The sequence below is a fragment of the Protopterus annectens genome, chromosome 17.part0 (genome assembly GCF_019279795.1).
Source record: "Protopterus annectens isolate FY-2018-M chromosome 17.part0, PAN1.0, whole genome shotgun sequence".
Taxonomy (NCBI): Eukaryota; Metazoa; Chordata; order Ceratodontiformes; family Protopteridae; genus Protopterus; species Protopterus annectens.
The window spans coordinates 125,040,865-125,053,312 of record NC_056751.1 but is presented as its reverse complement, the minus strand read 5'-3'; the positions used below and the strand labels follow the sequence as shown (position 1 = coordinate 125,053,312).

The window sequence follows — 12,448 nt, the reverse complement described above, 5'->3', positions numbered from 1 at the left end:
ACAACATATTAACGTAATCTGTTCTAGCACTGTTTATTTTAGTAATACTTCTGCTAAACATTCATGGTACACTTGCCTTATAATAGACACAATCACTAAATCAACATATTAAAAATGTTATAATCCCCTTAGAATGACACCAGAAGCTTAGCCAATTGTTGAAGTCAATCATTTTGTCCTTGTACTGTGGTATAATTCTGGGTGATTGCAGGATGCTATACAGAGCTATGGTCATATCTGCCTAAGCTACAAGATTGGAGAGCTCCTCCATGTCTCTTTTCATGTCATCCAGGGAGGTATGTCTCAGGTCATTCACACCAACATGGACAATGCCAGAGTCATATTTGTACTTGTTATGGAGTGAATTGAGTGCGTGCATTATGTGGTGGATCCTGGCACCTGACAGGCAGCTGACAGTAACTTTCTCCTTGTTTAGCCTGTTGAGTGGAACATGAGTGTGCCTGACTATAGAGTCACCTATGACTAGAGTGTTGGGTACGTTGTTATGCCTCATGAGCTGTGGTTGCGTGACACACTGAGTTTGTGGGCTATGCGGCATTTGGATTGTGTTGGGGGGGTAGAGGTTGCTTGCATTTCTGCTTTGGAGGTCTCTGTTGCTTGAGCAGATTTTTATTGACAGCCTCCATGAATGTAGATTTGTGTTTTGTGTTTCTATGTGTGTGCTTTGGTGGTGTAGGTTTTGAGGGACTATGTGATGAGTGTGGTGCGGTGCAAGTGTTTACTTTCTCCTCTTGACTGTCTAGTCCATTCCTGGGTGAAGAGAGCTTTGGTTCCAATTTGGCTATATAAATGCATCTCTCACAGGTTGTAGTGTTGGGTGGTAGGAAGACAGGGTTGTCTGTGTACATGAGGCAATTGCTGCATTGCCCCAAGATGACCGGATTCATCAGGTAGACAGGAGAAAACACCGGGATCTGACCCTTAAACATGCTTGGATAGGTGCTTATTTATTAAGTACTAAAAACTGTTTTCCTCTAGACAAGTGAAGAAAGTTGAGTGTTGTAGTAATTTGTAGCTTATTTGGTGCTTACAATGAGTTCTGAACAAGTGTGGAGCTCAAAGAAACAGATTTAAGTGCTAAAACTAAAAAAACTGGCAAGTTCTAAGGGAAAATTTGAAGAGCAGACTTAATGGCACTGGGAATAATTTAACCCTAGCTAAGCGGCGATTCATAAAGTGTATTTTTTTTAATATAACAGTAGCAAATGAGAAAACTGATTTAAACAAAGTAACCAATAAAAAGCTAAAAAGTGAGCCTTGTTCCAGCAGTCTTCAATCAGTCAGGTTCTAATTGCACATTCCTGCCACTAGGGTGCAAGGGAACCTTCTCCAAAAAAAATGGCCTGGATTAGTGTTCAAGTTATACAAACAAAGCTAGATTCAGCAGGTCTGAATCTAGTCTATGTTACAGCAAACAATGTGTACCAATTTCAGAAAGAAACAGTTAAAATAAGCAGGCACAATAAGCCTTTAACCAGAAACTCACAGCTCAGAAGGGCAGAATCTACCCTCTCCTCCCACAAGAATGCAGACCACAACTTCTCCAACTTTTAAGCAATTCATGAATATGGTGTCAGCAGTATCACAATTGGAAATTAACACTGTTAAAGGAAGAACTGAAAGAACTACATCATTATGTATAGCATGGGAAAAAGTAACTGAAATAATGGAGAGTAATGACTGTAGCAAATTATAATCAGGAAACAATTGTATAGAAAGTCAATTATGTGTCAACAATAGACACCCTTGTATATACTTTATTTTGGTTTTAATGTTTGATATCTATTTATTGCTTTTAGCTAACCTGTTTAAATAATTTGTAAATACTTCACTGTCATAAATAACCTACATACATGTTTTCTTGTTTTTGGAAATGAATAAAAATATTTACAAAAAAAAAAAGAATGTAGACCACACTTTCTTAATGTAAAATAACTGGCCCGAAGCCCAAGTGCTTAAACCAGAACTAATACACTTTTAGAATAACAGACAGTAACCCTTCAATCAGCAACCCCCAACTTAGAAGGCTGTAAGCCACCTGTCCTGCCACAACAGTGCAGACCATAAACTTCTTAATGTAAAACAACTGGTCCAAAGCCCAAGTGTTTAAACCAAAGGCTTAGCATAACAGTTACAATTTAATCAGGCTACTAACAAGCAGTAATAAATGCAGCAGAATAAATGCTCATTGCAGTACTTTGAAAGTAAAAATAAAGATTGCAGTAGGATTGTCAAGGCACAAAGTACTATTCACATAAGAACATACAGTGACAGAGACGTTTTTTTGAGGAAACCATGTTGTAGTGGTTATGTTTGGAGTCTGCAGGCTATGATTATTCTTAAGTACTTGTATACTGTTACTGTTTGGATGATATATTTGCTAGAAGGGAGTAGAACTGACCTGATCTGAAAGCACTTTCATTGATGAGTGGTGAATAGCTGAGTGCAAAATTAGGCAGTAGTGAACTAACAAAGATTCTAATGAAGATTCTGATTTGATAAAGGCTTGATCACATGTTCACTTAGACACCAAGTTGTCAAAACTATAGCATTACAGAATAGAGATTTCTAAGTACAATATGAGTCTGTCTGAAGAGCAGTGTTTCCTCATGTTACTGACAGTGTGAGTAAGAAAAATCTCAGTACTGATTATGTATGACTGTTATTAAAGCATTGCAGACAACTATGTTTACTTTTATTTACTGATCTGTTTATCTGCATGTTTGTTTGTTTGCTAAGTAAGTTAACAAGTCCTGAGACTCTTATCAGCCGCAACTCAAGTCATATGTGCATAGTTCATGAAAGCAGCAGATGGTCAGTACATACTGTGTCACAAAACTATAGTCACTAAAAATAATATAGCAATAACCCACGCCTGGGTGTGGGTAATGCTGAATTTACCCACGGTTGGTGTGATTTGGTCATGAGGGCGAAGCCCAAGTGGCCAAACAAAGACAACCGTGGGTAAATCCAGCATTAGCCACACCCAGAAGTGGGTTGTTGCTATTATACAATGACATTATTTAAGAAAAAAAAAAATTAATTTTCTTAAATAATGGCATTGTATAACGCCTCCTTGCTCCCCTTCCGCAGCTGTCTGGTATTCTGCGGCAGTTCTGATGTACTGCACATGCGTATGCTTATGCAGTACATCAGAGCTGTGGGCAAAAGCAACAGAGAAAGCAAGATCTCCGTTGCTTTTTACAAACTGTCTCGCTATATTAAAACCCATTTAACATAGCGAGACCGTTTTGAAAAAAGCAATGGAGAAAGCAAGATCTCCATTGCTTTTTGCAAAGTGTCTCGCTATGTTAAAGGAGTTTAACATAGCGAGACAGCTTTAAGAAAAACAACGGAGAATCTCCTTTGCTTTTTTTAAAGCTGTCTCGCTATGTTAAATCCATTTAACATAGCAAGACACCTTTAAAAAAAGCAACAGAGATAGGAAGATCTCCATTACTTTTTTTAAAGCTGTCACGCTATGCTAAACTCATTTAACATAGTGACACAGTGTGTAAAAAGCAACGGAGATCTTGCATTCTCCGTTGCTTTAAAAAAGAGTTATTCGAATGGAAAAAGTCCGGGCGACCGGACCTTTTTCCATTAGTATAACTCTGATTTACAACATGCACGCTGACCAATCAGTGTGCACGTTTTAGAATATTGATGGGGGGCCGTTGTATAATTTGTATTTATGAAAAATTCCAAATAAGCAACTAAGAAGTGCTTAAAAAAGAGAACTTTAATTTAACAAATAAAAATAAATCAGATACATCCAGTAAATCAAGCGCTTTCGTCTCCAACCATTTGGAGACTTTATCAAGACAAAGCATGCCCCAACTGCTAGTAAATTTATAATACAAAGTTAATTACTGAACCAATCAACATCCAGGGTTCATAAATAATTCATGAGCAATGACTATTCCTACAATTTACATCTAATAATGTCAAATAACCACACATAAAACATTCATAATCCTAAATATTACCCACTATAATACATACAAATACATAACTAAAAAATACATTATTAAAAAATCTAATAAAAACTCAACATTTCCTATATGTTGTACACCTCAAATAACCCCAGTATATTATAGTATAAATTAATAAATACATGTATAAATACACAATAGATACAGTATAAAATTCACCAATGTATACATATAAGACATAAAAATAATGCATATGTTTCAACTATTAAGAATTACAAGAACATTTCTTTAAAAGCATCATCTGTCTAAAGCTTTTAATCTTAAAAAGCAAGTAATTGCAACAGATTCATTTAAGCCTGGCCATTGAGTTGCATTTGTTCTCAACTGCCATAAGGCCTCACTTCTCTCCAAATATAAAGTCCAAGGTCCACCTCTTGGGTCTAGTTCAATAACTTCAATAACAGTGAATTTAAAGTCATGTCCGGGCCATTCCATACAATGTTTTGCAAGGGCATATATATATGAAACAATATACACTGCAACCACCTGCGTTATGCGCACACTGTTAGCATAATAAAGTAGGCAAAGATACTTAACAAATTAAAAAGGCTGACTGAGTCTTAACTAACTAACTTACTAACTAAATAAATACAATATTTACCCTCAACATAAATTACTCCTACTACAGCTGAGTTGACACATCTGAAGTCACTGTCACTGTATGCGTATAAGTAAGAACTAGGTCGGTAAAGGTAGGTGTGTGTGTGTGTGTGTGTGTGTGTGTGTGTGTGTGTGTGTAAGTAAGAGGCAGGTAGGAGTGTGAGTAAGGGGAGGGGGGGTTCATACCTAGCAATTATACAGATTTTTGCCTCATATTTTTGGTTTGTTTTTCAGAAAATTGTGTTTTTCTAGCAAATCATTGAGGACTGAATTCAGAACATAATGGCAGACATTTGAGTTTTAGACTTCATATCTTTCAGAAAATGCATACTAATGCAAAACTTGATGCTCTATCCACTTTCTAAGGAGGAAGGGGGATGTATATGTATGTCATACCTGTCAACTGTACAGATTTTCACAGCATGTCCAGATGTTTGCCTTACATTTTTGGTCTGTTCCTCATAAAAATTCTGTTTTTGACAAGTCGCTGGGATGAGCTAAGAATTACATTTACTAGATAATGACATGCATTTGAGTTTCAAACTTCATATACTTCAGAAAATGCATTCTAACACAAATCCTGTTATTCTAGCAACTTTCTAAATGTGTCCCTAGTTTGGGGCCTTTGTGGGTGTGTGTGTATGTGCATATGTATGTATAAGAGGGAGGTAGCATACCCCTCTGCTGTCCAGGGTTTTGCAGAATGTCCAGAGTTTTTCCCCATATTCCTCCTAAAAACGATTGACGTTGCTAAATAATGACAGACGTTTGCGTTTTCGACATCATATCCTTTAGAAAAATGCATACTAACACAAATCCTGTTATTCTAGCAATTTTCTAAGTTCATGAGAGAAATACTTATAATCTGTCCCTATTTATTTTAGGTTTTGTCCAGATTTCTTGCTCTAAGAGAAAGAGGTTGAGGTGTGTGTGTGTGTGTGTGTGTGTGTGTGTGTGTGTGTGTGTGTGTGTGTGTGAGAGAGAGAAAGAGAGAGAGAGAGAGAGACAGTGAAATGCCCTAGTTAGAGTTAGCAGGTGGAATTTATTTTCAAGTGCACTTTCAAGGAATTGTGAGCTTCGAGGGAAGTGAAGTTTACTGCTGCTCATGCTAAGCCTGCTTAAAATGTGCAACTGTTTTGTTCAGCAAATGGTATCACTATTGTCCTATAGAATTTTAAAGCTGTGTTAGAAGCACAGCAGGTAGCATACCTGCATCTTGATACAGAGGACTATAGGTTCTACTCCCACAGCATGTAGATTTGTATTTAAGGAGGTGGGTGCTACAGACCTGCGTATGTCCTCCTTTGGAAGAGATGCCTAGTAACTATGAACCTGATTTTCAGCTTGCCACCCATTCCCTATTGCAATATAGCAGGTTACCATTTTTTAATAACATAGGCAATTTATTCTTCAAGGGCAGCAGGTACTTAATTTGTAGATGAAACACTAAAATATAAAGTTGTTTTCTAGCAACAACCTCTTCATTAGTTTCAGATCTTTTTAATGTGGAATTATTCAGATGACTTTTACTTCTGCAGAGATTGTGCATATTGACTGATTTGGTGGATTGTAATGACAGACGTCTGAGTGGCCTTTTATGGTTGAAATGTTCTGAATTGGGCAGTTTTGTCATTATTGGTTCATATGTTTTGTTTCATTGCTTACTGGCAAAATGTTCAAAACTATAAATTTAAAACAAACTCTAACAAGTGGTGCTGTATTATACAAGGGATATACTTCAGTTATTATATTATATTAAAGAACGTATGCAAGATCCTAAAATGTGTGCAAGGGACCTATGATTTGAAAACAGCCCAAAGGTAAACTTAACCCGCCACTGGCCAGACGTATTTTCGTTGAATGTGGGTTTCAATGATGTTTCAGTGAATGTGTTTCAAAGGTAGAGAAGTTTTAATACTAAGTCTGTTTTCACTGTAAGAATAGAATCACTATAGAATTTTAAAGCTGTGTTAGAAGCACAGCATGTAGCATATCACTATTGTCCTATAGAATTTTAAAGCTGTGTTAGAAGCACAGCAGGTAGCATACTTGCATCTTGATACAGAGGACTATAGGTTCTAATCCCACAGAATGTAGATTTGTATTTAAGGAGGTGGGTGCTGCAGACCTGCGTATGTCCTCCTTTGGAAGAGATGCCTAGTAACTATGAACCTGATTTTCAGCTTGCCACCCATTCCCTATTGCAATATACCAGCTTACCATTTTTTAATAACATAGGCAATTTATTCTTCAAGGGCAGCAGGTACTTAATTTGTAGATGAAACACTAAAATATAAAGTTGTTTTCTAGCAACAACCTCTTCATTAGTTTCAGATCTCTTTAATGTGGAATTATTCAATGACTTTTACTTCTGCAGAGATTGTGCATATTGACTGATTTGGTGGATTGTAACGACAGACGTTTGAGTGGCCTTTTATAGTCAAAATGTTCTGAATTGGGCAGTTTTGTCATTATTGGTGCATATGTTTTGATTCATTGCTTAATGGCAAAATGTTCAAAACTATAAATTTAAAACACACTCTAACAAGTGGTGCTGTATTATACAAGGGATATAATTCAATTATTATATTATATTAAAGAACTTTTGCATGATCCTAAAAATGTGTGCAAGGGGTCTATGATTTAAAAACAGCCCAAAGGTAAACTTAACCCGCCACTGGCCAGACGTATTTTCGTTGAATGTGGGTTTCAATGATGTTTCAGTGAATGTTTCAAAGGTAGAGAAGTTTTAATACTAAGTCTGTTTTCACTGTAAGACTATTGCTTTGCTTAACAAGCATCTATCAGTGTTTGTGCTTGCTATAAAATTTGTAAATTAAATCCAAATATTTGCATTCATTGTAGAAGTAAAGCATAAAACAGTATGCACACTGAGAGTTTTGAACAGTGTTTATGACAACTGGGGAGAAATAGTCAAGTAATGGGACACTGGAATGGCTGTTGAGGGGCTGCATAGGGGGGTTGATTGGGGGCTCTGGGTTTGCACCTCCTGCAAAAAAATCCTGCAGGCTCCCCTGTCTGCGGATCAGACCATATGCATGCAGAAAACAACTGCATGGATCAGTTCTATTGAAAAACAGCTATTACTCAAGGAGTCACTTTTTGCACATTTCCCAACTAGACACACACTGCACCGATATAAGGACAGGGATTACGGTAATAAGTAACACATGAAACGCATAATTCGGATGGAATGAAAAGATCTCTGCTAAGAACCTATGCACATTATTTCTGCTCAAAATAGCATTTTTACCAGATTACAACAAAGTCATTTCTAAATCTTCTCAGAAGGCAGAGTTTCATTATACCTTGTTGATGTCCCATAGGATAAGCGTGGCCCCATGTCTTGCAAACTGTAGGGCTGTTGCTTTGCCAATTCCGTGCCCGGCACCAGTAATCAGGACCAGTTCCCCCGAAAGAGGCTTTCTCGTCTTTGGCAGAAACAATTTCACAAACGACTCAATAAACGAGAACAAGATCGTGCCGAAAAGGAGCAGACATTCCAGGATCAAGTTCATTGTCGCTCAGTCAGTGCAAAGTTTGCAGCAGATGTGAGACTGCGCTCTGCTCTCTGTCCTGCCTCGCGCTTGGATCCCGCGCTGCACGTCCAAAAGACTTCCTGGTCCAGTATAAGGGACATAACTTCACTTTTTTGCCTAAATAAAAGCTTAGTCTTATAGCATTGTAGTTGCTTATTCTGTATCTTATAACGTGTAGGTGTTTCAGACACAGAATAACTGTTTTATGCAACCATTATATAAAATATAGGAAATAATTTTGCCCTAATATTTTGGGACAGTTGCCATTTTTACAATTTTTTTTTTTTTTTTTGCAGGGCACATGTGCCCAAAGAGGGACTGTCACTCGCGAAGTGGGACAGGTGGTAACCCTACCCTGTTATTTTCTAAATCTTCTAAGCATACCTTTCAACTGCCCAGATTTTCGCAGAATGCCCAGATTTTTGCCTCATATTCTTGGTCTGTTCCTCATACCATTTTTGTTTTTCCTGTCAAATCACTATCTCAACTGTCTCTAATTTTCAGGCCGGGGATAGGGTTACCTGTCCCACTTTGAGAGGGACATTCCCTCTTTGATCAGTTGCGTCCTGCAAAAAAAATGTAAAAATGGCAAATGTCCTGAGGTTTTAGGACAAAAGTATTGCCTATATTTTATGTAATAGTTGCATAAAACAGTTATTCTGTATCAGAAGCACCTAAATGTTATAAGAAACTTAATAAGCAACTAAAATACTACAGGAATAAGCTTTTATTTAGTCAAAGAAGAGAAGTTCTGTCTTGTGTACTGGCCGTGGGTATGTTTCGGCCTGCAAAATCTGCCGTTTGTACCAAAAATGTCCCACTTTGGGCATTTGAAAAGGTGGCAACCCTAGCAGGGGATAACCCGGTTTTTGCTCAGTATTTGCTCTCGTCCTCCTAACTGCACCCAGCACTGTTGATTGTTAGAGGAATCGCGGTGTATTAATGACATTAGTTACATTTTAGCCTTCTTTTACTTCACAGATACATATTAATTCCCATTCTCACATTTTATCAACTTCTCAAGTTATAGTGCTAATATTTTAAGAAGTGTTTATTGTTCCTGATTATTTCTGGATTTGCCCCTGATCCTGGAGGTAACTGGTGAGCTATGCTCCAATTACAATGTACTGAATCATTCTGAAGCAGAATCAGGGGCATCCTCAAAAAAAAAGGATGAGTTGAGAGGTATATTCTGACAAGGTAAAACCATGCTCGTACAATAAATACTACTTTTTTGGATTCGACTGATGTTCACAGAGTGCTTGAAAACTGAAACAATGCAAAACAAAAGTAAATCTGGACTCACGCCCTCCAGTGGGTCTAATGTGACGACGCTGGCTTTACTTTAGAATGTTGCCTTGTTACTGCTGTTGTTTGTGGTATTGTTTGTGACATCAAGTGGTGAGTTGCAAGCAACATTTTAGAGTTCACTTAGGGCTGCCACATTTTCAGATGCCCAAAGTAGGATTTTTTTTTTTTTTTTTGTGAAAACGTGATATTTTGCTGGACGAACTCGGGTCCAGTGTAAAGGACAGAACATAATTTTTTGTCAAAATAAAAGCTCATTGTCGTAACATTTTAATTGTTTATGCTTAAGTGTTTCAGATGCAAAATAATTATGTTATGCAACTACTAAAGGAAGCTTATGAAATGTGTTTTGTTCATAAAATCTTAGGACATTTGTCATTTTTCATATTATTTCTCAGGACACAAGTAGAGGGACAAGTGGTAACCCTAATTACAGTTACAGATATCCCATCTTAAAGAAGCGTGTTTGAGAACTAATGTAGATTTGTCTTGTGTAGGGGAGAAGGGGTTAAAGTGAAGAGCTGGGGGTTGGGTAAACAAGCCACCAAAGTCAGGCAGCAGTGCTTAGTTTCTGGCATCATTGTCTGTTGAGAGAATTAGATGAGTGGTGCTCTTCCTGAACCATGGCATTTGTTCCAGAGTTACATATTGTCCCTCTGCTGCTTGTGCTGCTTTTCCACGGCTGGGGAACGACTGCCAACTGCGGACCCTGTGACTTGCTGATATGCGGAGCTCCCGAAGCATGTCGAGTACCCGAAATGGTCACCACAGATGAGTGCGGCTGCTGCCCGCAGTGCCTGGGTGTGGAAGGGGAGAGCTGTGGTGGCATGGGCTGGGGCCACAGGCGTTGCGCCTCCGGACTGGTCTGTGTGAGTAGGCGGCATAGCGAGAATGATAATACTGTAGCACCGGGAGACCCGTCCATACAGCTTGGCACTGGAGAGTGCATCTGTAAAGAGGAGGGCGCTGTGTGCGGGTCTGATGGACACTCCTACCCCAGTATCTGTGCCCTGCACCTACGAAGTTGGCTAGCATTACACGAGGCAGGGCGAGGCGGACACGAGCAGCGAGTTCACAAGCTACACGATGGTGAATGCAAGTTTGGTGAGTGAGAGGAGCTGGCACATTTATTGTGTGAGTCGGGTTGATGCACTTATTGCACAATGTTTCGAAAGCATGGTTCTACGTATATAGGGTTGCCACCTTTTCAAATACCAAAAGTGGGTCATTTTTTGTAGAACTGTGAGATTTTGCAGGACAAAACATACTCACAGCTAATGCAAAGGACAGTACTTCACTTTTTTTCCAAAATGAAAGCTTATTTTTGTAGCAATTGAGTTGTTTATGCTATTTCATATTATATTTATGTGTTCCAGATACAAAATGACTGTTTTATGCAACTGTTAAAGAAAAGTTAAGAAATTAAAAAAGGACATTTGCCATTTTTAGGTTTTTACACAGGACGCAACTGCCCAAAGTGGGTCTCCCCTCGCAAAGAGGGACAGGTGGTAACCCTATGTGTTTACGGCAACATAGGTGGTTTAAGTTTTTCTACAAATGAATATCTGCACTAAGCATTTTATTTTGCTATATAACATTATTTGTTATCATTCACTAGAGTTTTTTTTTCTTTTGGAACACTCAAAATGATGTCATGTGCTTTTTTCTGTTTCTCAGTATCTTTTCAATGAATGAAAGTGTGTTGCAAAGTGTAACACTGTCTTACTGCAAGCACTTTTGTACACAGTCCAAGATCTCTTAATACAAAAGGGAGGATTTAGCATAAGTGTAAATTATATTTTATATTTTATTTCTTTGAGTTCAGTGCTGTTTCATGGAACACAGCATCTGATGTTTTAGTTGGGCTTATGGAAGTAATCTCACATAATCCTCATTATGTGTGTAAAATAAAACTAGATTGAAAGAAACCAGAAATATGTAAGCAGGGAGGCAGACGGAAAAGGCTCACCACTGCACACAAGCTTTATTTTTATACATGATTTGTAATAAAAAATATGAGGAGAAATGATAGTTCATAATATGTGAAATGTTAAAAATGTGTCAGTTTGTTCTTTTAGTCAGCAGCAGATGTATATTTTCTTCTGCACTTTTACAGTTGTGTGACATTTTGGCTATGTTACAGCTCTGACAGAAAGCAGTTTAGTACATTGTTAAGGCTGCTTTTCTTGGGTGTTGAATTGTGGGCAAACAGTGTCGTTAAATCATCCACTGTAAATCAGGTTTAACCCTCTCTCCTCTCTCTTTGCATCCCTGTGTGTCCTTAGCTGATCATAGTACAAATAGTTCTCCCCTCTAATGCAATATTTGCAACCAGTTTCCGTAATCATTGCTTGGCATTCCTGTACCTTGATATTTACTAAAGGTAAATATGTATTGATCCTTAAACTTGTCACATAGCAATGTTTCATTGCATTTGATCTGTATCTAAAATAAATAAACTTTGTTTCTTGCTCAGCCACTGTTCTTTAATTCCATTTGTTTGATGCAGTATATTATAGTATTGCAGTCAGGTGTATTATAGTACAAAATATAAGCTGCAAGGCTATCATTCATTGTTATGTGATAGAGGTTTGCAGTTCATTATTTTATTCCCCCTGGGACTGTTAGATCTGTTGCACAACAGTAAGTTTATCCTCTCACCCCCAAATATTCCATCGACTTTAACCTCTTTGTAACTCAGCCAAGGGTAACATGTTTGCCCTTCTTGGTGAAAATCTGAAGGTGCAGCAGGCAAGTACCAGCAAAGAAGCCCTAACAACTGTCACAAAAATATATAAATGTGGCTGACAGAAGACATGACAATTTGTTTCTAAACCATCAGGGAAGTATTTTTAACAAGTCTTCTCTGAAGCCAAACTGAGTAGCAGCTGCTCCTCAAATCTTTTCATTCAAGCAAATGCTTTCTTCAGAGTTCATTGTGTGATGATGATTTGCATCTGATTA

At 37.9% G+C, this 12,448-nt stretch overlaps 2 protein-coding genes across 2 annotated transcripts in view; one reads left to right on the top strand and one right to left on the bottom strand.

The window, feature by feature from the left end:
- LOC122791239 (17-beta-hydroxysteroid dehydrogenase 13-like) overlaps positions 1 to 8,297 on the bottom strand; it is a 255,974-nt gene extending 247,677 nt beyond the window's left edge. The window contains exon 1 of the mRNA XM_044058902.1: positions 7,946 to 8,297. Coding sequence (XP_043914837.1) covers positions 7,946 to 8,155 — 210 coding nt within the window. The 5' untranslated portion in view covers positions 8,156 to 8,297. The remainder of the gene's footprint in view (positions 1 to 7,945) is intronic.
- Positions 8,298 to 9,842: 1,545 nt separating this feature from the next.
- The window catches only part of IGFBPL1 (insulin like growth factor binding protein like 1), a 298,817-nt gene continuing 296,211 nt past the window's right edge, over positions 9,843 to 12,448 (top strand). Inside the window, exon 1 of the mRNA XM_044059645.1 lies at positions 9,843 to 10,588. Within this exon, the coding sequence (XP_043915580.1) occupies positions 10,108 to 10,588 (481 nt within the window). The 5' untranslated portion in view covers positions 9,843 to 10,107. The remainder of the gene's footprint in view (positions 10,589 to 12,448) is intronic.